The sequence below is a fragment of the Babylonia areolata genome, chromosome 7 (genome assembly GCF_041734735.1).
Source record: "Babylonia areolata isolate BAREFJ2019XMU chromosome 7, ASM4173473v1, whole genome shotgun sequence".
Taxonomy (NCBI): domain Eukaryota; kingdom Metazoa; phylum Mollusca; class Gastropoda; order Neogastropoda; family Buccinidae; genus Babylonia; species Babylonia areolata.
In genome coordinates this window covers 53960087-53986476 of record NC_134882.1, presented here as the reverse complement: position 1 = coordinate 53986476, position 26390 = coordinate 53960087, and the positions used below count along the sequence as shown (strand labels likewise).

The 26390-nt window shown below is 40.5% G+C and overlaps 1 protein-coding gene across 2 annotated transcripts; it reads right to left on the bottom strand.

The window, feature by feature from the left end:
- Window positions 1–1976: 1976 nt before the first annotated feature.
- Window positions 1977–24958, bottom strand: LOC143284119 (SWI/SNF-related matrix-associated actin-dependent regulator of chromatin subfamily A member 5-like). Of its 2 annotated transcripts, XR_013055493.1 has the most exons (24): window positions 24781–24958; window positions 22513–22611; window positions 21723–21904; window positions 20994–21094; window positions 20327–20427; window positions 19579–19758; window positions 18725–18880; window positions 18216–18347; window positions 17509–17577; window positions 16557–16666; window positions 15856–15992; window positions 15500–15589; window positions 14635–14756; window positions 13749–13901; window positions 13100–13232; window positions 12547–12695; window positions 11748–12095; window positions 10432–10557; window positions 9554–9670; window positions 9015–9149; window positions 7857–8069; window positions 7008–7124; window positions 2400–2852; window positions 1977–2361 (listed from the first exon to the last, which is right to left on the bottom strand). XR_013055493.1 is itself a non-coding variant. In XM_076590773.1 (23 exons), exons 1-23 carry the CDS (start codon window positions 24826–24828, stop codon window positions 2784–2786), a joined length of 3087 nt encoding a protein of 1028 aa, XP_076446888.1. In that variant the 5' UTR covers window positions 24829–24958; the 3' UTR covers window positions 1978–2783. The 2 variants fall into 2 exon arrangements, 1 of the variants encoding a protein (XP_076446888.1); XM_076590773.1 differs by having other exon boundaries at window positions 1978–2852.
- Window positions 24959–26390: the final 1432 nt, after the last annotated feature.

Here is a 26390-nt window from a genome sequence, read left to right as displayed (position 1 = left end):
CCTTATCATTTTGGGTTGGGTTTTTTTCCTACAGAAGCAGCATGTTGGGGCAGTTATGTATTTTGTTTCTGATCTGCTCTGTCTCCGTATCTTTGTTTCCATTTGTGTTGTCAAGGTTTTTCTCGACATCTTTCTCCCTCCTGTCACCCCCCCACCCCCCCTCTTCAACTCTCCAACCTCCCTTCCCCCATCCTCCACTCTACTTCATTCGTTAATATTGCTCAAATCTTCGTTTTGATGTTTACTCACATACTTTTAGAAATGCGAGTGTAAGCTTCGTTTTCCACTCTTTATACATTAACTGTCTTTTTCTTCTTGTGCTTCTGAGCCCTCTCATCAGCAAGGTCAGTATTTTTGTCATTTTGTTTTCATGTCCAAGCTCTGTCTACAGAGCACCATCACATAGCCTCTTGCACTCTGGCCCAAGAAAGATCGTTGGCTTCGGAACAGGCAGTCAACTCGTCAACTGTTTCTTTCTCTCATTTCTTTATTCTAACTACAAAATTTCTCTTTCTTTTTAGGCGGCAGTGTTGGGGAATGCAGGGGGATGGTGGTGGCTGGGTTTCCCCATGTCATTACATTCATATAACGTTTCTATGGTGTAAAAACTGCTTGCCTTTTGACATTGTGGGTGATGGTGAGTTTTATTTATTAGTGACAGTGCAAAGTGTGAACGTGCTACGTCCAGTTGACGAGTGCAGTGGCTGAACGATCAGAGCTGTGGATTCTTTCTCCAGTGTCTGAATTCGATGTATACCTGGTTTCAGTGCACCTGGTGGGTGAAGGGTGGACATTTTTCCGCCCATCTCACACGTCATCATTAGTCCTAGAACCGATTCACCCATACCTCATTCTGCTCACGAAAATTTAAATAAGAATTAAGTTCTGAATATTCATTATTGGAAAAGGAACACACACACACACACAAAAGAAAAGGACAAGGTCTTCCCACAAGAAAAAGTTTTAACATTTTAGTGGTATGTGTGAAGATTCTCAACACTGACAAGTTAAACCGTCCTGCAACTTTCTTTTCTGAATTTCTGTTTGTGGAGGCAGCTTCCTGGGTTCAACGAGTTGTTTACTCTGTAACTGAATGATGTATGCATATGGAAAATCTTGTTGGCTGCTTGTGGAAACCAGCTGCATGCCAGACAGTACTGGCATGAGATCATGATTCTTCATGCTATTGTTTCCTCAGGCAGAGGCTCTGGGTATGTGTTTCCCCCCCTTCTTTCTAACTGAATACCACAGAATTTTACAGAAAGGCTGAGGTGACTGTATTGTATTTAAGATAGTCACATCTGACCGACCATCACAATAGCAGCAGAGAAGGCAACTGCTGTCCAAACTATCTGGGCTAGAATTTGATTATAGGTGTCTTGCCAAAGTTACATCCTCACTCTCACCAAGAGGCTTTTAGGACAGTAGCATTGGGAGCTGAGGCGATTACTACGTTTTAAATATAGGACTTTTCATCTTGGAATTCTAAGGGACTTCACTCCTTGATCTTTTCATCTGGAGTGCTTATCTTGCAGCCCAATGATCTGTGCTCAGCTCAGGAGAAAGAATCATCTTTCCTGACTCTGAAATAACTCATCTCCTGCAGAGCCTGTTTAAAGTTCTCACAGACTGATATGTTATATACAATATAGTGAAAAATTATTTTTCACAATATTTATAATCATTCATAACAGGCAGGCCTCTTATCTAAATATTACAGCAATGATGTTGAAGATAGAATCGATCACAAGCGACAGAGTAACTTATTATATTTGGCCCTGTTTGATGCCGTATTAGAGGGAAGGAAAAAAGTGACAAGTCAAAGACACAAGAGTCAGCTGCCCAGGAAAAGGCCAGAAGAAATGGAAATAGAACAAAGTGGAAAAATGGCCCCCAAAACAAAGTATCGAGGTAGAACGGACACCCGACATGCATTCTCCATCAAGAGAACACAAGCCCCTTTCAGAAAAAAATATGTATTTATTTGTTGTTCATAAACATTACACAATAGACAATACAAACCATACCAGCTTTGCACAAGTGAGAGAAAACAGTTATGGATAACACAAAAACAAAAAGCGCACACACACACACACACACACACACACAAATCAGCCACACATCATTCACAATGTTGTATGTATACACTTGCTTAAAAAATAAATATCTAAAATCAAATAAAAATGAAAGAAAACATTTAATGACAAAGACGATGCACCATAAAAATCAGTGAAGTTACAATAACCTACCACTCTTTCCCATGTAATTTTTACAGCATGAGATGACTGTTCCTCTTGATGGCCAACAACAAAATAAAACAAACCTGTTCCTCTTGATGGCCAACAACAAAATAAAACAAACCTGTTCCTCTTGATGGCCAACAACAAAATAAAACAAACGTGTTCCTCTTGATGGTCAACAAAAAAACACACACACAAAAAAAACAAAAAAAAACGACGATCACACCACATCCTCACTATTTATGAAAACAAACACTGGACACCGACACAGAACTTCACAACTTACGTTGGTCACATGCTGATAATCGTCACCAAGAATAATGAAAACATCTGCAGAAATGACCTTGTGGGCGTATCTATTTCCATGTGGTAGTGCACCAAAATGCAGTCAACACCATAGATGTCTATACACCTATCAAACGGCACCCACAGCATAGCCTTTTCATGCAGCTAACCCAGCAAGACCAAAAGAGAGAGTCTGGCACTGTACAGTCAACAGTCTCTAGAGGTGATGACGGACACACAAGCTGATGACTGAGTCCTTTATGTCTTCTTCTTCTTCGGCCGTCCACGGTTGTCTGGAGTACCGTCAGCTTTGCGCTTCTGAGCACTCTGCACAACACAAAAACAGACATTTAACTCTGTGTTCATTATGGCAGACAGTGTACACATACAAAGAACATTATGCTACAAGGGGCAGGGAGAGGTGAAGACTTATGTACAATATATATGAGATGAACCTTCAGGGCGCGGATTGGCCTGACCAGTCATCTGCGCACCCACAGAGCCCAACCCACCCACCCCCAGGATGACTAGATGGTCCTCGTCGATCCCAACGGACGAACCACACATGAGATGGTAAATTCCCTTCACCAACTCCATTTGAAATACATATGTTCCTAATACATATGTTCCTAAATTGTTCAACAACACAAACAGGAGACGGGAATTAAAATTAAACGTTATGTACGAGACTGTTTTCACTGTTTGTGTGAATGAAATAGTTTTTCTTGCTAGATCTTGAAACAAATACTTCTCACTTGCTCTTTTCCTTTATCAAAGACTGGTATTCTGATAACAAATAATCAAAATAGGGGGGAAAAAACCATCCCTGTGACCAACTAAAAATGCAAATATTCTTCCAGGCTCTCCATTTTTATAAATGTCAGCTTTATCATACACTGCTCCATAACTCATTGACCAAATGCCCAAGAAAGTGATTAGACATCAAATCCCAATTCATCTCAACTAGGGAAGGGAAGTAACTCTTGTTAAACTATGCAACTTATAGAGTTTGGGTGCAGTTCAAGCACTTTGCAAGTTCTATTCATGCTCATAGCAAGAAAGTTGCGTTTCATATATCAGGCATGAGATTGGGAAATTATGACTGAGTTTGAAAGGTGGGGGTCTGGGGGCGAAGCTCCCTGAAGCTGAAGGTTTTTCTCAATTTTAAACCATAAAACCTGCACTTGCAGGCCACCAATGCTGCTGAGGTATTCCAACCCACAGAAGACAAAAAATCAGTCCAGTTCTTCCTAAACTGTAAAAGTCAGCCTTGGGGACATGATTTTAAAAATCTTGTCTCGTGTGTGTGGGTGGTGTGTGTGTGTGTGTGTGTGTGTGTGTGTTTTCAATGCAACTCTCTGTGTGTATGTGAGAGAGAGAGACTGACAGGCAGACAAAGAGACTGAGAACGGGAGTCGGGCGGAACATGGGAGGAAAGAGTTAGTTCATGTGTGTGCATGTTATGTGCACTGCTTTAAATACAACTCTGTGTGTGTTAAACTCTTTGTGCAAGTGAGTGAGTGAGTAAGTGTGTGTGTGCATGTGTGTGTGTGTGTGTGTGTGAGAGAGAGAGAGAGAGAGAGAGAGGCTGGAGAACTGTCCAGGAGAGTTTCCTCTGAAAATTGGCCAGGGTCCTGGGTGGCAATGCCCAATGGCCAAAAACGAAATTTGTGATTTTTAAGAGGTTTGGGGGGCCTTTCTTGTGTGTGTGTGTGTGTGTGTGTGTGGTGTTTTCAAAGAAAATGTTTTCAGCACACAAGTTTGCACTGTACCGATATAACTGACCATCTGGTCTCTTCAGCTGTAGTCTCTGTTCCATTGAAAGGCATGTGTGTTGGCTGAGGAAAGAAAGGGGGAAGTGGAATGACTGGAGGGACGAGGGGGTGGGTCTGTCACTGGTTATATCACTTTCAGCAGTCAAAGATTCTCAGCTGACACTGTGGTCAGTGTCTTGGCTCAATGCCAAAGTTGCCACAGTCATTAACAGTAGTTTTATCTCTCCCTCCTCCCTGTATGTATGTTCAACTAAACTGTGTGTGAGGAAGAAAGAGAGAAAGAGAGAGCAAGCCAGCATGAGTGCGCACACACTTGCATGTGTGGTTTCATTTCAACTGGGTGTAAACAAGAGAGAGAGGGGGTGGCAGACAGAGAGAAAGAGAGGGAAGATGGTGGGTGGAAAGAACGCAAGTTGTATTTTGCACAAGTATGCACTGCTTTCAAATTCAACAGATCTCTCTGCGCGCGCACGTGTGTGTGTCTTCACGATAATTCTGTGTGTATATGCAAGAAAGAGACTGAGAGAGAGGGAGAGACAAAGAGGGAGAGAGGGACAAAGAGACAGAGAAGGAGGGGGGGGGGGGGAATGTGGAAGGAAAAAGTGCAAATTTGCATGTGTGCATATAAGTGTATTGCTTTTAATACAATTATCTGTGTGTGTGTGTGTGTGTGTTTTCAATCTCCATGTGTGTGTGTGTGTGTGTGTGTGTGTGTGTGTGTGTGTGTGTGTGCAAAAAAGAGAGAGTGTGTGTGTGACGTGTGTGAGTGTATGCGTGCATGTGCATATTATTAAGCTCTGTGTGATTATGTGAGCGCTCATATGTGTGCACACGTGCAATTGTGAAGGAGAGAGGGATAAGATAAAAAAAAAAAAATTAAAAAAAAATGAGTATGTGTATATGTGAGTGTATTCATGCGATTTTTTTTCAAAGAGTGTGTGTGTGTGCGCGCGCGCGCGCATTCAATTCAGCTCTGTGTCTGTGCGTGCATGTGTAACTTTGTTAATCTGTAGGTCTCAAATCTAAATAAACTGACTCTTGCCATGAACTGTATGTATGGCAGTGTCGGCTGTGTCAGAAAAAGCACTGACGTCAATTGCTACAAAGTTTCTGTTTCAATCACAACAATGTTACTTGTGTAAAAGGTGGCAAACATTTTAGCTTTTGCTGAATGAACAGAGGGTCAAGCAGATTTACCCACGGCCCTTGTGGTTTGACAGGATGTGTATCTGTACGTGCGCGCAAGTTTGTGTGTGTGTGTGTGCGCCGGCGCACGCGTGCACGCTCGCATGTCTCTGTGTGTGTGTGTGTGTGTGTGTGTGTGCGCGCGTGTGTGATCAACTGCATGTATGTGCATATGCACGCATGCATGTTTTTCAGTGATATCAATGCGTGTCATGTAGGGATCGCCTTTCGCTATCGGCATTTTGACAACTTCAATCGACCGGTAGGAAACTTTCTGACTTCGATTTTGCTGCTCAGACAAGTCACTGGATCGCCGCTCAAGGGGTCAACAAACGACGCTTTCGAAAGAGCATTCCGTTTTCATTTTTGACAGATCATCGGTAAACGATACAGAACGGCCCATCAGCCCTTCTTTTTCTTTTTTTCTTTCTTTTTTTTTCTTCTTCTTCTTCCAGAAAACGAACGCTCCGTTTTTAATGTAAATCTCAAAACAGATTTCTGTAGTATAACCAAAATTGGTTCGGCGATGAACAGATCCAGATCCAGATCCTGTGCCTAGACTGAACAGTTGCACCCATACAATCTGACACCAATCGCACTTGGCTTTGCCTGCGGCGTCGATTTTGTCACTGGCGTCGCCTACCCATGAAGTTATTTTTTGTTCTTCAGTTCTGTTTTCACAGCCTCATCTTGCCAGGCCCAGTTCCACTTATTTTTCACTCCTTTATCCATCTCTGCTGCAAAAATCTGTTCCTTTGTGAGTTTTCTCATTTTGTCAATGATTGAAGACGGTCAACGAAATCAGGCATCTTTGCAAGTTGTGAAGCCCGCGAGCAAGTTTTGTAATCCTGACCGAATACGGATAAACTGAATGATGACAGAGGAGCAACGGAACACTTATTCTCAATTGGTTCACTTATCCAAACATGGGGCATTTTAGCAAACGCTGTGGGTCTGTCTTGTTGATCGGTCGGACAACGTTCGTGCAACTTTCGTCAGTCGGAACCCCACCCCCCACCCCCCAATTTTCTCAACAGATTTACGCAAATGTCAAAAATGGCCTCTGGAGCCAGTTTTCGGTGGGAAATCTCATGCCTGAATATGTGAAGTATCAAACAAACTGTTCCAAAGCGAATTCAGTTCTTCTGATCCTGACAATGAAAAACAGAACCATCATTGTAAACACTGAGGCAATATAAGTGAAAGATCAACGCGAACTATCATTCTTGTAGTTTATAAATCATCTAAAAATTTCTGTTGATACCTCCCAGACAGGGAAGGCTGCACAAGCTGTCATCCTGGCAGTGCTCAAAGTGTTCAAGGCATGCATGGTTAATCATCTTTTTTTTCTTTTTTCCCTTTTACCCTGAAACCCACCGTTGAATCTTGACACATACAAACTTTTATTTGTTCACTGCAACAAACCCCACCCTTGAACTGTGACGCACGCACACACACACACACACACACACACACACACTATTCCACCCATTCAAACATTCTTTCATTCACTGACACTTGCCTTGGGTGTGAGGGACTTGGGTCCACGCTTCTTGCGCTCCGCTTTCTCCCTCTCCTCCAGCTCCATGTTTTCACGCTCGATAAGTGTGATGAGGGTGTTGCAACGTCGCTGAAGCTCCTGTGCACAGACAATCACAAATATGTATTTTCCTGCAACGCAGAGCATGGGTGGGCACTACAATGAGACACAGCAAGCATGTTAATGTGGTCTGTTATCTCCCGGTCATCTTTTTTCTCCCGTCATAAAGCAAAATATCAAGGTGACATTCCCATCAAAGCCAATGATAAAGACATGAATTATACTTATGAAAAGAAAAAAATCCTCTGTAGGGTCTGGCATGAATCTTATCAATTCAGTCAGAAAGTCACTTCAACCAGGTAACATTCAGGAATGAAAAAGTAAAATGACACAAAACAGATTGATTTGCAGATTCATTCTAAATAAGATCATTCCTTCTCAAGTATTCCCTTTAACAACTGCTCAAATCAAGCTGGTTAAAAAGAACCCAAAAGAGCTCACAAAAACAAAAATGTTGAGGACTGGATTTTTTTTCATTTCTTAGGGCACTGTCTGGAAACACTTCCAATATTGTCAGACTGTTCACATTATCCAACAGAACATTGTTTCAGTGCTGGTGCCAGCATTTTCCTGGTTTATGTACACAGGAACACACACACACACACACACACAGATTTAGGGAATAAGAACATTCAGAGACACAGACACACAGATTTAGGGATAAGAACATTCACACATGAACAAAGACACATGCAGAGGAAATAAAAACAATCTTTTCTCATCACCAAAGTATCGGCAGACAGACAGGCAGGCAGGCAGGTCTTTACTAACCATGGCTGTTCTGGACTTGATGAACCAGTCGAAGCGGAACTGCGGGGCCTGTCGCACCGCCTGCCTCAGCTCGTCGTACACATTCTCCTTGTCAAAGCCCAGTTTGTGCAGCATGCACACCAGGAACCGGTCCTCTTCCTCCGTGTAGTTCTTCCCTTTGTTGGTCCCATACTGGATGCGAAGCTGGTAGAACGGCGCTCGATAGCGGGCCATCTTGGGAAAAGAAAAAAAAAGAAAAACATATCAGTATCATCTACAAATTCATACTGATGTGTTAATGTAAGCAACTTGTCTACACAACAACATTCTGTTGTCTGCTGATGCTTGTATGAAACAGAATGAAGTTTTAATCTGTGTGTAATTATATATTAAACATAATAATAATAATAATGGATACTTACATAGCACACTATCCAGAAATCTGCTCTAGGTGCTTTACAAAAACGATTTTGATAACATAAAACATTATATTTATGTTACATACACACACCAAAATGTGACCACACACACACACAAACATCTGCAAATATAAGTACCAAGCATGAATAATTTTTTTTTTTTTTTTTAAAGAGGAAGAAAAACATCACACCTGAAAATTATACAAACTCCTGATTTCATTTCCTTCAAAGAAAAACATACCAGTATGACTTTTTTTTCTCCACATAAATAACAATCTCCTGTGCACAGATACTTGTGGAATGACATATCTATCAACCACCCACTGGCATTGTATTGTACTGTATTTCTCTTTTTGTCATAACTGATTTCTCTGTGTGAAATTCGGGCTGCTCTCCCCAGGGAGAGCACGTCGCTACACTACAGCACTACCCATTTTCTTGTATTTCTTCCTGCATGCAGTTTATTTGTTGTTCCTATCAAAGTGGATTTTTCTACAGAATTTTGCCAGGAACAACCGTTTTGTTGCCGTGGGTTCTTTTACATGCTCTAAGTGCATGCTGCACACGGGACCTCGGTTTATCGTCTCATCCGAATGACTAGCATCCAGACCACCACTCAAGGTCTGGTAAAGAGGAGAAAATATCAGCGGCTGAGCGATGATTCATGGCAGACGCGTTACCTCTAAGCCATCACTCCACTTGAGCATCCACAATAACATTTCACCCATCAAAACTTATCAACAAACACAAAATAACTTACTTTAGCATCCAGCGCTTTCTTGATGCCAATGCGTCGCTGGATACGCGTCTCTCCACGTTCAATCTGCGTCATGATTCGCTCGATGTCCTGAAGCTCGTTGCAACGGTCCCAAAATACAGTGGAGTACTGCATCACCTGCCATCCACAGTACAGGATTCACGATCACAGTTGTCATCTTCACAAACATGCTCACAGAAAAACTGTCAAATACGCACATAAATGTGTAATGACTAGACTTCAAAAAGTCAACATTAATGCTGCTGTGTGGATAGTTTTTACACACACACTGATGTCAGTATGTCTATGGGTCAAGCAATAAACTAAGACACAGACACGTATGCATGCATTTGTGCTCATGACCAGCTCAGTTCTTTCAAATTCTGTCCCGAACCCACAACAGCCACCTCCTCCCAATTCCTGATATATACTTTAATCTCCCTCTCTCTCACCCCCACCCCAACACACACACAGACCTAACTACACACACACAGACCTAACTACACACACAATACACAGAGAGCTAAGGGGAAGTGATGTACCTCTTCTGGTGTCTTGCCTTCCACCTCCCTGGCAATAGCCTCAATGTCATCACGCCCAAACTTCTCGTTGGCCTTGATGAACTGCTGGAAGTCACGCTTGGTCCAGCTTGTGAAACCCTTGCAATACAACCAAAGAAAAAATATTCACTTTTACACTTATAACAGGAGACAGAACGGATTCACATTCACAAGGGCAGTAATCTGTACAGTGCAGAAAAAAAAAGATACCTATTTGATCTTAAACAGGAATTATTTAAAGCATATATATCAAGTTGTTACTATTTTTTTCAACTGTTACATTTTATGGTTCACTGAGTGTCTCTGCTGTTACAAATATGTCTACCCTGTTACATAGGGAAAATCATTTACCAAAATTACTTTTCTTTGAAAAGAAAACAGAAAAGAGGGTTATTGTCATAACTGACTTTGTGATAAATGTGCTGAACTGATAATGCTGTTTTAATAACCCTTGCTTTTTCAGAGAAAAGTGTCATGTTTATAAGTTTTTAATATTTTTTGCTTCATATTTATAACAATTATGTATTTTTCTTTGTTCAACAAGCAAAGTAGCTATTTCTAAAGAATATTATGCAAATTTACGTTCTGGAAACAGCAAAGACAAATTTGTCATCTTAGTCAAGTTCAAGGTCATATAGTTTCCTTGCACGTTTCATTTCTGGGTTACCGTGTTTTCTGGATACTCAAATGAATGCCAAATCCATCCCAGATAATAAACACTAACAAAAAAAAAAAAAAAAAAAAAAAGTTTCAAAAGTTTTCTTCAGTGTGATTTGCAGACATTTTCTGAAAATGCCCCACTAATCAATGTTCAGCTATTGTCCAAAAGCAGACAGGTGTCTGACAGTACTGTGGCCTACCTCTCTCAGCAAGTCCTCCTTCTCTGTCAGCTCCTCCTCTGCCAGGGGTTCTGCTTCGTCGATCCTCACCTGCTCCTCCTTTCTCACTCTGTCGGCATCAGCACCCAGGTCAGGGTTTTTCGGTACCTACACGTAGGACAAGACACACTGACAGGTCACTTAGCATTTGGAGCTACCTCCACATAATATGGACATCGGTACCTACACGTCGACAAGACACACTAACAGGTCACTTAGCATTTGGAGCTACCTCCACATAATATGGACATCGGTACCTACACGTCGACAAGACACACTAACAGGTCACTTAGCATTTGGAGCTACCTCCACATAATATGGACATCGGTACCTACACGTCGACAAGACACACTAACAGGTCACTTAGCATTTGGAGCTACCTCCACATAATATGGACATCGGTACCTACACGTAGGACAAGACATACTGACAGGTCGCTTAGCATTTGGAGCTACCTCCACATAATATGGACATCGGTACCTACACGTAGGACAAGACATACTGACAGGTCGCTTAGCATTTGGAGCTACCTCCACATAATATGGACATCGGTACCTTCACGTAGGACAAGACACAATGACAGGTCACTTAGCATTTGGAGCTACCTCCACATAATATGGACATCGGTACCTACACGTAGGACAAGACATACTGACAGGTCGCTTAGCATTTGGAGCTACCTCCACATAATATGGACATCGGTACCTACACGTAGGACAAGACATACTGACAGGTCGCTTAGCATTTGGAGCTACCTCCACATAATATGGACATCGGTACCTACACGTAGGACAAGACACACTAACAGGTCACTTAGCATTTGGAGCTACCTCCACATAATATGGACATCGGTACCTACACGTCGACAAGACACACTAACAGGTCACTTAGCATTTGGAGCTACCTCCACATAATATGGACATCGGTACCTTCACGTAGGACAAGACACTGACAGGTCACTTAGCATTTGGAGCTACCTCCACATAATATGGACATGACAGTCTCCCATTTCAGGTCAATTAGCAATGGGTTCAAAGTGTCAGATATTTTTTTTCTGATACTGAAAAGTTTGCAGCCAGTAACTAGGGCCGCCAAAATTGAAGTGAGTACCTCATTACTGAAACATAGTAAATCAAAGGGAAACACATTAGACAAAAAGAGAAGTCAAAACTGCCAACCCATAACTCCATAAAAAAAACACTGAAATACTCCTACCAAGGAGAGTTCAAACTTACATCCAGAACAGACTCATAGATGCACACACAACTTGACTCATCCTTGCTCACATGTTTACTCACCCTGTATCCAATGGACTTGCGGTAGAAGTAGATCTCCTTGTCCAGCAGTTCAAACAGGCGTGGAGGGTAGAACTGAAAGTCCTGAATGTTGGGCTGCTTTGGGGGGCGTGGCGCTTTGGGTGCCTTGGGCTCACTGACACGCAAGGCCTCTCTGAAGTAGGCGTCCACTGCGTAGTTGGCTTTGCGCTCTCGCTTTGGGGGCTCAATCCACCCACCTAGAGCGCCCAGTTTCTGTTTCTCACGGTAATCTTCCCCTTCAAACTGGTACACAGAGTCCTGCGTGTCCATTGTGAAGGTGCGAAGACTGCTCTCTCCCAATGCATCCATCTTCTTGTTCAGCTCATCAGTCTGCACAACACAGTTCATGGACAGAGCTTGTTATCGCTATGACCAAACTATTTCTATACACACTACCTTTTTGTGCCCATCAATAACCAAATTACAGTTGTGCTCAGGTACTAGTAGCAGTACTTATTTCTATGAAAAACAAACAATACTTTTCGGCTGACTGATAATGCATGCTAAGTCCTCTACAAAAGGCAGCTGTAGTTTTTAAATTGTCAATAAAAACCAAAAAAACAAACTTCAGTAGCGTTGAACCAGATAGTTTTTGTTTTGCTTTTCTTGTCACCAACATCTTTTCAAATGGTTGTTTGACACTATTTCTAGCCACCACCACTACCCCTTCACTTCTTATGGTCTTATACATATATTCCCAAGACCAACAATACACAAACATACACTTCAAATCCAGATCAGTGGTTCGTGTCAGAACCCAAGAGGGGCAAAACTGCCAAACCTTTTGTTCTCCCTTGGCGATGATGGACTCAATGTCCTCCTCAGTGATCTCACTGTCCTTGGAGGCAAACACATGACTGGCACCATGTCGGATCATGTTCAGCACTTCATCTTTCCCCAGTTTGTTTGTGGTGTTGTCTACCAGTCGACCTGTCACATGAAACCACACACTTCAACATCAATGTGTCTTTGTCGCTTACAAATTATCATGAAAAAGTGTTTATGTACTATCTTCGTCTGTAATAATAAGTTTTGAATGCTCATATGTTGAACAGAATGCAGAACAGAAATGAGTGACAGCAGAGAGATACAGCAGAGTTCAGACACCCCATACCTGCCACTCTGCATGTATGTGGAATGAGAGGTGAGGAAGCAAGGGTGGGAGGGGTGAGGGGGGTGGGGGATAGAGAAAGTGGTCATGAGTGTTTCATATAATTTGTAACTTTTCCTTTCATGTGAAGTGCCTCAGGCTCTAAGAGAGAAAGAGGGCGACAGTTTTTGTTTTGTTTTTCTTAAAGGACATTATTTCACATCATTATCAAATTTCATCGTACCTTGCTGTATAACAACGTTGTCCAGGCGGAGCTTCATCTCGGCCCGCTCCACGATGCGCTCCTCCACCGTGTTGTCGGTGATGAAGCGGAACACCCTGACCTGCTTCTTCTGACCGATACGATGGGCACGGTCCTGCAAAACAACACACCCCGTTATGATCATGCAACAGTTCTCATTATCATTTCTACAACCCTGTAATAGCAGCCTCTAAATATTCCTCTGACACAAGATCATGAAACAGAAGCCCGATTTCAATGAAACTTAAATCCTGTAACAAAATCATCATTGTAATTCCCACAATCCTGCAACACAAGGAACCTTGTTACAATCCGCATGATCCTCTAATTCAACAAACCTCATTACGAGGAGCCTTCATCTCATAACGATTCCACTGTATCTTCTACTATATATATATATATATATATATATATATATATATATATATAATAATTCCCATGGGTTCTTTCTTCTCAAAGCAAGTAAGTCTTCATCACTTGTTAACTGTCAATGGTCAATTGAATCTCAATGTTCAGCCTGGCACACGATCAGTTCTTATGTAAAGGCTGGGGGAAGGTTAATCAAAACAGTGGAAGAAAACTGAGCCCAGCATTCCAATGCCAAATCCCAGACACAATGGATGTGAATTACCATGGCCTGCAGGTCCACCTGGGGATTCCAGTCCGAGTCGTACAGGATGACAATGTCAGCAGTGGCCAGATTGATTCCCAGACCACCCGCACGTGTGCTCAGCATGAAGATGAACTTGCTACTGTCAGGGGCGTTGTACTCCAGAATGGATTTCTGCCACACAAAACATGATCTTGTCCCATGACTACATGTTCAAAGTGAAAATGAAGTAAGTGGGAATCATTCTGACTGACCTTCCCATACACAGCCTCCGACTTGCACTGGGAATGAAATGTATGATGTACAAGGAACATGCATTTCTCAGTCATAAAAAATGGTGAAAGAGGTGAATGAAATGTAAGTGAGGCTTAAGAGATAAAGAGTGAGAGAAACAGCAAGTATAAGCATGTGCATGCTTTTATGACCTGTGTGAACAATCGACACATAGTTGCCGCACACCACAAGAAGACCCTGCCACCTTCCAGAGACAAGGAGAGAAAAAAAAAACATTGACCACACCGCATCCACATGTCTTGCTTCATAAACTGAATGGTCAAGAAGTGAATTTGACTATGACACAGTTTCAGTTTCAAGGCATAAGATCGCACAGAGCCATATATTGAACACATCTGCTGTACAAAAAGATAATAATAATAAAGAAAAAAAAAAGGAAAAAAAGAGCAAATACCTGACCTTTGCATGATAAACCAATGCCCTGATCAAGCCTTGAGAGCCTGTCCAAGATATGTATAAAATAAACTAAAATGAAATTAAATAATATGGCCCCCCCCCCTCCCCCCAAAAACAAAAACAAAAATACCCACAGAGCATTTTAAAGCACAGGTACAAGAGTAACCTCAATTAAAACCAATGAAACATGTCTAGACCCTTCCTTCTGACCACGCACCTGTCTGTCTTCATGTGGCGTCGAGCCATCAAGTCGGCAGTAGTCAAAGCCCCGCCAGAAGCAGTAATCTTCCAGAATGTCCAACATTCGTGTCATCTGACTGAAGATCAGCACTCGGGAGTCTGATCCACATAAAAAACAACAACACATTATAAATCAATAAAAACAAAACCCCACTTCGCCAACATTTATGAAAAAGTTGACAGACTTTTCTTTTCTGTTTGCAATTTTGACAGCTTGGCTTTCCGTACGATTCTTATCTAAACTTCCACAGTCAGTCTCACTAGTTATAGACAGTCTGACAGACAAAAAGATGAATCTGGTCATTCATTCCATTACCTCCCATTCCCTTAAACCTTCATGTGGAGAGTCAATAGTCATTATTTGTCTGAACTTAGTATTTTCACAATGACAAAATGACACCATCAATCATTTTGTAAGCTTATGAGTTAACTGTATGTGCATGCAAGAGAGAAAGAGCCTTTTTTTTTCAGGAGACATTACAAAGAAAAAAGTTTAATTTACTCTCTGAAGTAAAATCAGCCTCTGTTTGAAAAAGAAGCCCTTTATGGCACAAGCAATAGGGCGCAGTACATCCAAACACCATACCTAACAAGTTAATCTTACAAGAAGAATTGCAGCCAACCTGTCAAAAATTGTCCATGACAGTTTCTCCTTTTTTTATGCAGACATCAATGTGATCAAATCTAAAATATTTCAAATCAAGCACAATGCTGGTGATATTCCATGTTTGTACAGTCTTATACCTTAAAAACCTTAAGGTTTCATGACAGTAAGTATTCTATCCTATTCTGTTATATTCCTACACACATACATTGACCTACACCTTTACACATGTACTGACCATTTTCCTTGAGGCGTGGCAGCAGTTTGTCCAGAATGGCCATCTTGCCACAATTCTCCACCAGGTGATAGTCTGTGGTGTAGGGAGGCCCTGATAACAACAGCCACAATCAATAACTCCATTAAAAATAAATCACTCAGTGTACTGGGAAAGGACGCTGCATGATGTGGGATGGGGTTGGAGGTGTTTTGTTTGGGTTTTTTGTTTGTTGTTTTCTTAGAAAATAATTTTAAAGTTGAAATAAATGTTATCACATGTACCGAAATCATTTGCGGAAGAGGTTAGGAGTGACAGGAAACACCCTCCTAATTTAGCTCAAATGTGTGCAGAAAAGCTGGTGTCCTGGACTGACTGACCTGGCTCCATGCCATCAAAGAGGTAAGGGTGGTTGGTGCACTTCCTCAGCTGCATGAGGATGTTGAGCAGGCGCATCTTGTCCGACTTCCCTGCACCGTTGACAACGTCTATGTCCTTCATCAGGATCTTGGTATACCTGTTCAGAAAAAGACATTTCAATTTCCATGTCTAGATGTTTGCCTGTTTTTTTTATTTTGTTACTAAGTTTTAAACCACATTTCCCTCACTGAGACCCCAATGACTGTTTTCAGTTTACATTTCAGATATAAGGATATAAGGTAAGGTAAGGTAAGGTAAGGTAAGGTAATGTAAGGCAAGGCAAGACAAGACAAGACACACATAGCTGTAAACATATAAACATGACCAATCACTAAAATGTGCATCACAATAATTTAAACAACAAAATTAATGTTGACTAGATTATAAAAAAAAATATTCATAAAAAAAAAAAAGCAATAAAGCGAACAAGACTGATCCAAGTATCCTATACCTGCTGAAAATGGGCACACAAGTCTGGTCTACGCACACACACCCATGCACTTGTCAGGCCAAAAGAAAAACTTAACTTTCACAAAAAGCAAGTTTAACGTTAAGTTTACAATGCAGAAACAAAAGACGACTCAGAAGCACACCACATCGACGCATCCACCCATTCATAAGCCCTAACGGCAGACAGCCCAGACAGACACTGCTCACTCACAATTCTCTCTGCATCTTGCTCAGGCCCACGAAGATTTTGGTCTCCTTCTTCGGTGGCAGTTTCTTCTCCACATCGGCCTTGATACGACGCAGCAAGAAGGGGCGCAGCACCTGAATATTCAAACTTCAGTGCTACAATCATCATTCATTCCCAATATCTTGGAAGCCTCGATTCAATAATGTGGAATAAAGTCACTCTAACAACCTATACCTGAGAAAGTAATAAATAACAGGTCAGTTTGACAAGAGGAAGTTCTGAATGATAAATACGTCTGACGAACCAGAAGAATGATAAATGCTTGTCATGAAAGAATCTTTTAATAGGGAAAAACATTTCAAAGATAAGTGCAATTCTGTGCATAGTCAAGCCAAAAAAACCTAATTATCAAATTTTCATAGCATTTGACTCTGACATCTTCACAAATTTGTATCTGAACAATCCCAAGACAGTAGTTGCATATTTTGTGAAGAGACAGACAGAGAGAGTGTATGTGTGCATGTGTGTGCGTGTGGTGTATGTGTGTGTGTGTGTGGGGGGGGGGGGGGGAGAGAGATGTGCAATGCGGTGGGGCTGACTGAAATGGAGAGGCACGTAAATTTCAGTAATCTGTATATTTGTATATAGCTATTTCCATTTGGTGCCATTTATCTTTTTATTTTTCTACTCATTTTATTTGTTTGTTGTTTTTTTCTTATGTGCTGCTGCCAAAAAGAAAATCTCTGTACCAAAGTATAGACAATAAAGTTTGTGTATTGTGTATTGTAAATACCAGCTGTTCTTTACTGGATATATAATGCTGCTTTATAATCTTTGAAGATGTCACACAGTATAAAATCTGTCCATCTTTAATGGTAGAGCAGTTATCATAGTGAACACATACACAAAAGCACTCGACACATGCAAGTTAGCCTGTCTCTGACTAAACACTGAGAACAAAGAAAACCAGGCTTACATTGTGCAGCCTTTCTACCATCTGGTTGTTGTCCAGGCAGTTCTCTGTGTTGAACCAAGCATCAAAGTCCTGCAACATACGTTGGAACCAAATATCATTCAGAACAATGTGCCTATATTGAGGGTACAGGTGAAAATCTTTCACCTTGAACACCAACTTTGAAAGCTCCAGAAACCAACTGCAAAAACATGACTGCAGGTCAACAACAAAAAATATATCACCAGCTAAAACGATTTTGATCAAAGCCTTATTCATAATACAAAACATTCATCAATCTACTTCTCAAAGTATCACACACAAACTTACAATGGCTGACTGGTTTACAGGACTATTTTCAACACAAGAAGTGAACTTTTTGTCTGTATAATTTTCAGATTTAAGTGCTTCTTGTGTCTTGCAGAAAATAAATCAATACTCAAACAAATAACGTGACATTCAATCATTCTTTTACCCTCACATTATACATTCTATTTGCACTGTTTCGAGAATTCAAACCTTTTCCAATACACATACTTATCTCCACTTTCTTCCCAGCAGGAATATTTATTTTGTATAATAATAACAACAGAATCTATATTTTCAAAAAAGTCTAGCATAGAACAAAGGCCAGTGCACTTCCCTTTCCAATCACCTGTACTTTTTTTCTCTGAAAGTCAACTGCCTTTTTTCTTTAGTCTTTTTTTTTTTCTCTTATCAAAAAGTCTTACGTCTGCATTGTTGAAGACATCAGGGAGCAAGAAGTTCAGCAAGGCCCACAGTTCATGCAAGTTGTTCTGGAGGGGTGTCCCTGTCAGCAGCAGGCGGTTGGTGGACTTGAACTCTCGCACAATCTCTGACAACTGAGAAAGAAGCAAGAGGTGAGGCAAGGAGTGCAGAGGTCCCAAACACACTGTTTCCTGCTGCAAAAACACTCTGAAGCATACTGGAGCATCTTTGCATGACATATGTTTATGGGAAGTCAAGAAATCATCGCTACTAATTCGTTACATTTCCCTCTTGAACTTACTGATCTGAGATTTTTTGGAATACCATTCTCTTCTTTAAACTTTATATTACTATCAAAGTACACCAAAACAATTTCCTGAAGAATGTCAATGCAGGTTTTCTTTTCAAACTGCCAATACACAGCGAAAATGTCTTTCCAAAAGTTCCATTTAATAAGTGGGACTATTAAACAAAAACTAATTTCTGCATTTCTACAGTATAAACCACAAACCTTGGACTTTTCATTTTTGATTCGGTGGGCCTCATCAATGCAGATGTACCGCCAGTTGAACTTCTTGAAGACTATCTTCTCCTTGATACACATCTCATAGGAAGTGACACACACATCCCACTCTCCTGGCATCATCACCTCACGAACAAATGTAGCCTGCAGACAAAAAAAACCCACACAACTGTACCCTAACAGACACATATCTCGGTCTTTTTTTTGTATACATTTCTCTCTGTTTTATTCAATAGGAAAAAAAAGGAAGAACAAAAGAAACAAGAATTTACACAGCTTCACCTGTACCCTGATAAATACAACTGAAGTGCACTGATGTCAACAATGGTGACAATGTAAGTGGTCGTCCTTATGATAAGCCTGAGTGTGTCTCAACGCCAAATTTCTGTCTCCATAATGCAAAAACTTATTTGGATAAATATGGATGGACACAGTAGTAAAAGCACTACTGAATTCCTGAACATGTCAAACTTCATGCCACATGTTTGTTGTTTTAAAGATTTTCCCATGTCCATGTTTCACTGGAGGTTTTATCTCTTCAGGCTTTTCCACTAGCAACCTACAGTTAATCAATTTGAAAGATATTTTAATTTTTTTCCCCCATATCATCCCGCCATTTTCACTCATACAGTCAAAAACTGATGAAAAAGATTTCTTCCCCGAATGACTTTCTAACAGCCAAATATGCTGAAATAGCTTACGGTTTTTCATTCATGCTGTGTTGCATCCTAAATAACTCAAGTTTATTTACTTTCATATAATCTACTTGTACATTTTAAAATTCTTGAAAGGCACCTGACAACAAAACACACAGACTGACAGAATCAGAGTCCTTCACCTACCCTCTCTTCAGCATCTCCGATGAGACAGACGGCACGCAAGGTAGGGACCCAGCGCTCGAACTCTGACATCCAGTTGGCCAGGGTGGACTTGGGGCAGATGACCAGGTGAGGCGAGGAGATGTTTCGGTAGTGCTTCATGTAGCCCAGCAAGGAGATGGTCTGCAGTGTCTTGCCCAGACCCTGAAAGACAGAACGGCATAATATTGAAAGGTGTTATATGATATATATATGATATGACATATGATATGGATACTTATATAGTGCCTATCCTCATTTGGAGACCAAGTTCAAAGTGCTTTACAAACATGGGGTCGTTTGCAAAAAAGACTGAGTAGAGCCAACTGACGGCTGCCATAGGACGCTCATCATTTCATTTCCTGTGTCATTCAATCACATTTCAGGCACGCACACATACACACGCAGACTGACAGATGATGAGATAAGATAGGGAGTCAAGAGGTGTGGTGTGGCAACATGACAGACTTTAACAAGAAACAAGAGTAGAAGGCCTGCACAACTGCTGAAAAAAATGTTTGTCTGTGTGCATCTTTAGCATGTTGTGGACCTTGCCTGTGCAAGTCGTTTGTCACTGCTGAACCTAGCTTAACACACTGTATCCCATGATTTCTTTGGGTGTACTTGTGTCAATTGACAGGGAGCAAACTCAAAGGCGGGACAGATAAGTCTGTGTTATCACAAGCATAGGTAAGGAAGAAAAATATTCAAGTCTGTTCTCAATAAAACATACCATTTCATCAGCCAAGATGCCGTTGATGCCATTCTCATACAAAGAGATCATCCAATTCAGACCTCGAACCTGGTAGTCTCTCATCTCACCTGCTTTGACATCTGTGAAACAATTACAAACATCAATTATACACCAACCTTCGACCACACTTTTTTTTTTAATGTTCAGAAAGAAAAACAAAATAAAGCATTATGTTATTTGCAGATTATGCAATAAAACAGCTGGTTAGGATAGTGGTTCCGAATGAATAGATGAATTAACATCACAAACTAACCTCCACAAAGTAAGTGAAAAGTCAGACAAAGCCATGGGCTTTTTACAGTATTGGCAAAGAAAAGAAACATGTGAATGGGAATGCTTGACAACAAATCTATAATTAGATCAATATAGCTTTAATAGTAAGGCAATGGCATCAAACAAAAAAAACAACCAAAAACAAAAAAATCCAAACATACTCAAACACTGCAAATCATTACCACTCCTTGGAAGACCTGCATTCCTATATGCCAATTAAATCTTCAGAGTATGTATATACATGTGCTTATTCAAATGTCAATGTACATAAATTATTCTTAACACACTAACTGAACAGTAAAGAACCTTCAGCGCAAAGTATTGTAGCATATAAAGAGACTGTGAAAAGAATACAAAAGAAATGGAAACTCACACGAAGGAGACTTCTCGAACCGAAGTAAGACAGACTGAGACTTGCGGCTCTCTGACAGCAGCTCTTCATCCTCCTCCTGCTCTGTGCGTCGATGGCGATGGCTAAAAGTGGAAGAGCACTAAACTTAGAGAAATATTCTCCACATAAACAAGCAGCATCATTAAAATTTAGACATACATAAAATAAAGAAATGCTCCCAATTAAACTGTAGTCACACTCATCATCCTTATATTATCCATCAAAAGTTCCATCAAAACATGATTCTGCATTAACGGTCACAAGCATGCCCTGCAGTCTTGACACTGAACTCTAGCGTGCTTAAGTAGCAGCAATCACAAATATTGGTACCGTGTAAGTAGAACCATTATTACTAATATTACTTACATATCATACTGACAATACTGTAAGCCAGATCAACATGACACTTCAGAAAGTACTGATATAGCAATAGGTAAATAAGCCTGTTTCAGCCTGTTTCAATCAGTTTTTTGCAGCACTTCTTTCAACATGTGATAACATTTGAAATAATTTATCACTTTTTAGTTTGTTGGTGATAATTTCAAACAATTAAAATGAAGCAGACTTGTCTTTTTTAGTTTCCAGCGTGTCCACTATTATCACAAATAGCGTGGGGTGAAATGCTTCAACATTTTTTATGACCACATTTCAACAAAAGGTATGTTCTCATTCAGTAACATGTTAATCATATACTGGTAATGGAATACTCACTCCCCAGCTGCAACCAGTTTAGACTTCTCATCCATTTTCTTGGTCAGACGAGGACGGCCTGGTTTCATTTTCAAGGGACTTGTAGGTCCCCCACCCCCTGCTTGAGCACCGGTGGACATGAAATGAGCAAACAACTCTGTCTGCTGCAGCAGAAAGTTGAAGCGGTTGCTACGATTCTCTTGCTGGAAAACAAAGCAATGATAAGAATTTTTGTTAATCTGCATCAGTATTTCTTTTCTTTTCTGGTGAATGATAATATGCCTGCAGCTATCTTAAAATAATGCACACATAACTATACAGTAAATTTGCATACACAACTGTACACACACACACACACACAAACATATATATATATATATATATATATACTATTTGCACACACAGTCGCACACACACACACACACACACACACAATAATTATATCCTAGTCTAGCACTACACTTGGGAAGTCATAAATGATTAATACAGCCATTTGTTTATTTAATAACACTTATACAAGACAAAACTCAACCCAATATACTTTCCCAAGTTCCTGGCACAGTAATGCTCTATTTTAATGGTCCCTAGGCCATAGCACAGATTTATTTAGATAAATGTATTGAACTAAACAATATCAGTGCAAGATTCATTGTGAAAGCAGAAACATGTTGAAATTTTTACGTAACTAACTGATGAAAAGGCATTTCAGTCTTTTACATTATGACCAAAACATGTCAAACCCATATGTCTACAACAAATGATTCTAAATACCTAAAAGTCAAACTCAAACCTGCGGGGAAAAAACACTTACAATTTTTGCCTCAAAGTCCCCATCTCCTTTTTCTGCACTTGTGTCAGCTTGAGCTTTTGGAGGGGTTTTCAGCAACACTGAAGGTCCGGCAATGGGGGTCTGCACACCATACAATAACAGAACATGCATCATTTCACTTTAAACTTTCAATATGTGTAAAGTATTTCAAGGATTTTCCCACACTTCAATCAAGACTATTTCCTTTCAAAAAAGGAATAGACAGCTTGAGAGTTCCATGCTTACAAGACTTATAGAGGTGCATCACATGATCTGTGCTCTCGAAGTTGATTGGCTCTCCAAACTCATGACCAACAAAGCAGAAAGTGTGAAATAATAGGCTTTTTTTCTTTTTTTTTCTTTTTTTTTTTTGACTTTTAGCTCCATATTTTGGTTTTGTATTGTGCAAATGATGGCCCTTCACTGTACAGTGTTTGGTTGTAGCAATGAAGGCTATCAGCTGAAGAAATCCAGAACAGCACCTTTACTCACACTGTGTTGATCACCTTTTGACATTGTCCACGATTTTGAGTAAATTTGGATGCGCATGCTCAAGATTCAAAATGGCCACAGAACTCTCCGGCATTCTATTCTGAATTCTAACAAACTAAATAACAAAATAAATAATTCACTATTGTCACGTACCCAGTGATTATTTATATATATCACACTGCCACACCAATCCCTTTCTACAATAAGTTAAACTGCTAGTTAGAACAGCAAATTAACTTTTTCAAAATTCTTTTCAATAATGATTTGCAAAATTATAAAATAACACTAACACTGTAACAGACTTATACTATTACTATTTAATTTAATTATAAATATGTACTACCAGTGCCTAAGCTACCATTCATCTACATTATTGTTCTATCAATCTATTTACTTTTTTTTAAGTCTTGATTCAAAATTAAAGACAGTCACAGTGGTGATGAAGAAGCCACACCTTGACAGAGGATGCAGAGGGAAGACTGAAGAGAAACTGGGAGATACTATAGTGTGGCCAGAGGATAAGAGCTCAGCCAAGTCAATGACTACCTTTTCTCCCTATATAAGTATATATTATGGTATTTTTTATGACTTGAGAGGTGATCAGATTAGTGAGATGATCTTGTAACCAGACAAGAGATGTTTCCCCCAGAGACCAAAGCCACTGTCAGTCTACAAACTTGTAGCACCGTGAATCAGCGCTTCGGTGATGAGATTCGCAAGAGCCATTCATAAGTGTGTTGTATCCGTGTGTGTGTGTGTGTGTGTGTGTGTGAGAGACTCCTTTCTGAGACGTGTGTGTGTGTGTGTGTGTGTGTGTGTGTGTGTGTGACTCCTTTCTGAGCTTGTTTCTTAAATGAAAGCATGCTTGCATTCTTGTTTAGTTGTTGCCAGAAAATGAGTAGTTAGGGTGAGGAGTACATGCACAACGAAACAATGCGAAGCAGGATGCAAAGTCACTCTGTAGGCTACCTAGCCTTGACTCAAAAGAACCTAGCCTCTAAAAAGTCAATTACTGCAAGGTGGGGAAAAAATGCATTTTACTAGCATGTATCGGCCTTAGTTGCTTTCGTTTTCTCCGCGTAGGCGGATAGTAGTTTGCACAGGACAGGAATGTCAGACCCCTGCCGGAGTCTGCACTAGTTGGGTCACGGTTAAGTATGTGTAATTAAAAGCATTTTACTAGCATGTCTAGCAATCACCTCGCCTAACTAGCATGTAAGAAACAAGCCTTAGATATCATGATAAAGTATATACTCTTCATATACTCAACTGGAGGAGTTTTGGAGTCAAAAACTCTTACCAGTCAAACTGCAACAATGTACGTGCACTGTGCGCGACTATTGTTTAGAACAGAGACGACTATGTCAGTATGTGAAATATTTTCGTCATACGGATAATCATAAAAAAAATCAGTGGTTGTCTACGGCATACTCTAAAATCGACATAAATCCAAATAGATCGCTGGAGAGTTCTGTGAAGTAGGCTAATGTTTGGGCCTAGATTTATTTATATAACAATTAACATCTTGACAAGTTGATGCTTTAATTTCTTTAGATGGGTCGACTTCAAGTAAACATGAAATTACCTTTATCATATTATATATATATAGATATAATATATATATATATATATATAAGAAAGAAATCGTCCTTTGATAGTATCACATTTGTTTACCTATTGTCATTAAACTTCACTTCAGTGCAAATTATGCCATGTGTACCGACTACCGGTATACATGCAAAATTGTGGTCAGTTAATTTCAGTCACATCATTACAGACCTGCTGTTCCATTGGCTCATCTGGACTTTCCTGTTCAGAATCCGACATATTGTATTTTACACTGAATCACTTCAGAACCATGAAATAATGAAAATTATCGGCTTTGAAGATTGTCTTGAGTGCTTTCAATCGTTTGGCGGGGTAAACGACAAAGACTGGATGAGAATGAAGCGACAGATGTCACGTGACTTCCGGTTCCGGGTTAAACGATTTTTTTACCCGTCCACTCTTCTATGTTGAAGTAAAAATTACAATATTACAATGTACCCAAATAGGTATACCCGTAAAGGACAAACGTGTGCACCATTTCTGGTTCGTGACACATGCCCTCCAGTGGCTATCATCTATCCGTATGCCCGGAAACCAACATACCATGATTCTAACGGACTCAATGAACCTCATACAGAAAATTGAAAGCAGAATGGGAAGCCCAGAGTGGCATGAGGCAATGCGCAACTTTCAGATTTAAAAACTTATATCGGGTCATACTGCCCGGGACATGCAGCTGTTAGGGAAATGCGCGAGCTGAGAGACTTACTGGTAACGCAACAATAACGAGCGGCCTGCATCTAGGAAAATAGGAAATCCTCAGAAAAGTCAAAGAATGCCAAAAGGAACAGGTACAAGGCCATCACAATATCGATCGCCTCAAAGTAATAAAGGTAGAGAGAGGGAGCGGCCGTAAGTCTAGCATGAAAGGTAGACGGTGCACGATGCTTTGCAAATCAAACGAATGTCGGCATCATTTCCAAACCAACACTGAATAGGTGTGGGTAAAGCGTTCTTAACGGTTGCATTTCACAACTTAACGTCTGCTTTGACTTTCAAGTTTTCAAATATCTTAATGAATATCCATTTCCGAAGAACCCGCCAGTCTAACACTGCTATTTCTCAGTTGCCATTTCCGCGCTTTTTCTTCTACAGCCGACCACAGCATTTTTAGTGAACATCTTTACTACAACCGAACTACCACTACCGGATATCTGTCCAGAACAGCTTGACCTTAAGCGGGCTTATTGCCGATAGGTCGTTAAACTCAAATCCACCTCAGTCTTTCTTCTCCGTCTTCCGCGGCGCACCACTGCTGACCAACGGTTACAAACGTGCTCTCAAACTGATCCAAAAACTCAACAGAAGCTAGTTGTTGGACTTGAACTTTGACACATTTGCGCGAATAGTTGATTTGATCGGACTGATGTGTCAGTTGAATGCGTACTACCTGTGTTGGGATAATTTTAGAAAGCTTAGCATATCGGTGACCGATCAGGACGTCAGTTTCAGGTTGACAGGAATCTGCAAAATAGTGTCGTATGCACTCAGACCAAACGATATTTTGACGCGAGTCTGATTCAGAACGATGCTTCACACGGCGGTCACTGAGCATCTCAAAATGGGGTGTTTGTGTGGGGTGTGTCAAATGTCTGTTGTGTGCATGTGTGATCAAAACCGACAATACAACAGTCTGATGCGATGTTCTAATAATAAGCTACGTTTAATGAGTTACAGACCTGCTTCTCAGCCACGGTGTTTTGCGGTCTACATGTACCCAAAGCCATCGTTCGCAATTAGACTTGCCTGTTCGCATTTACCCTCAGCCACCCCTGCTATTT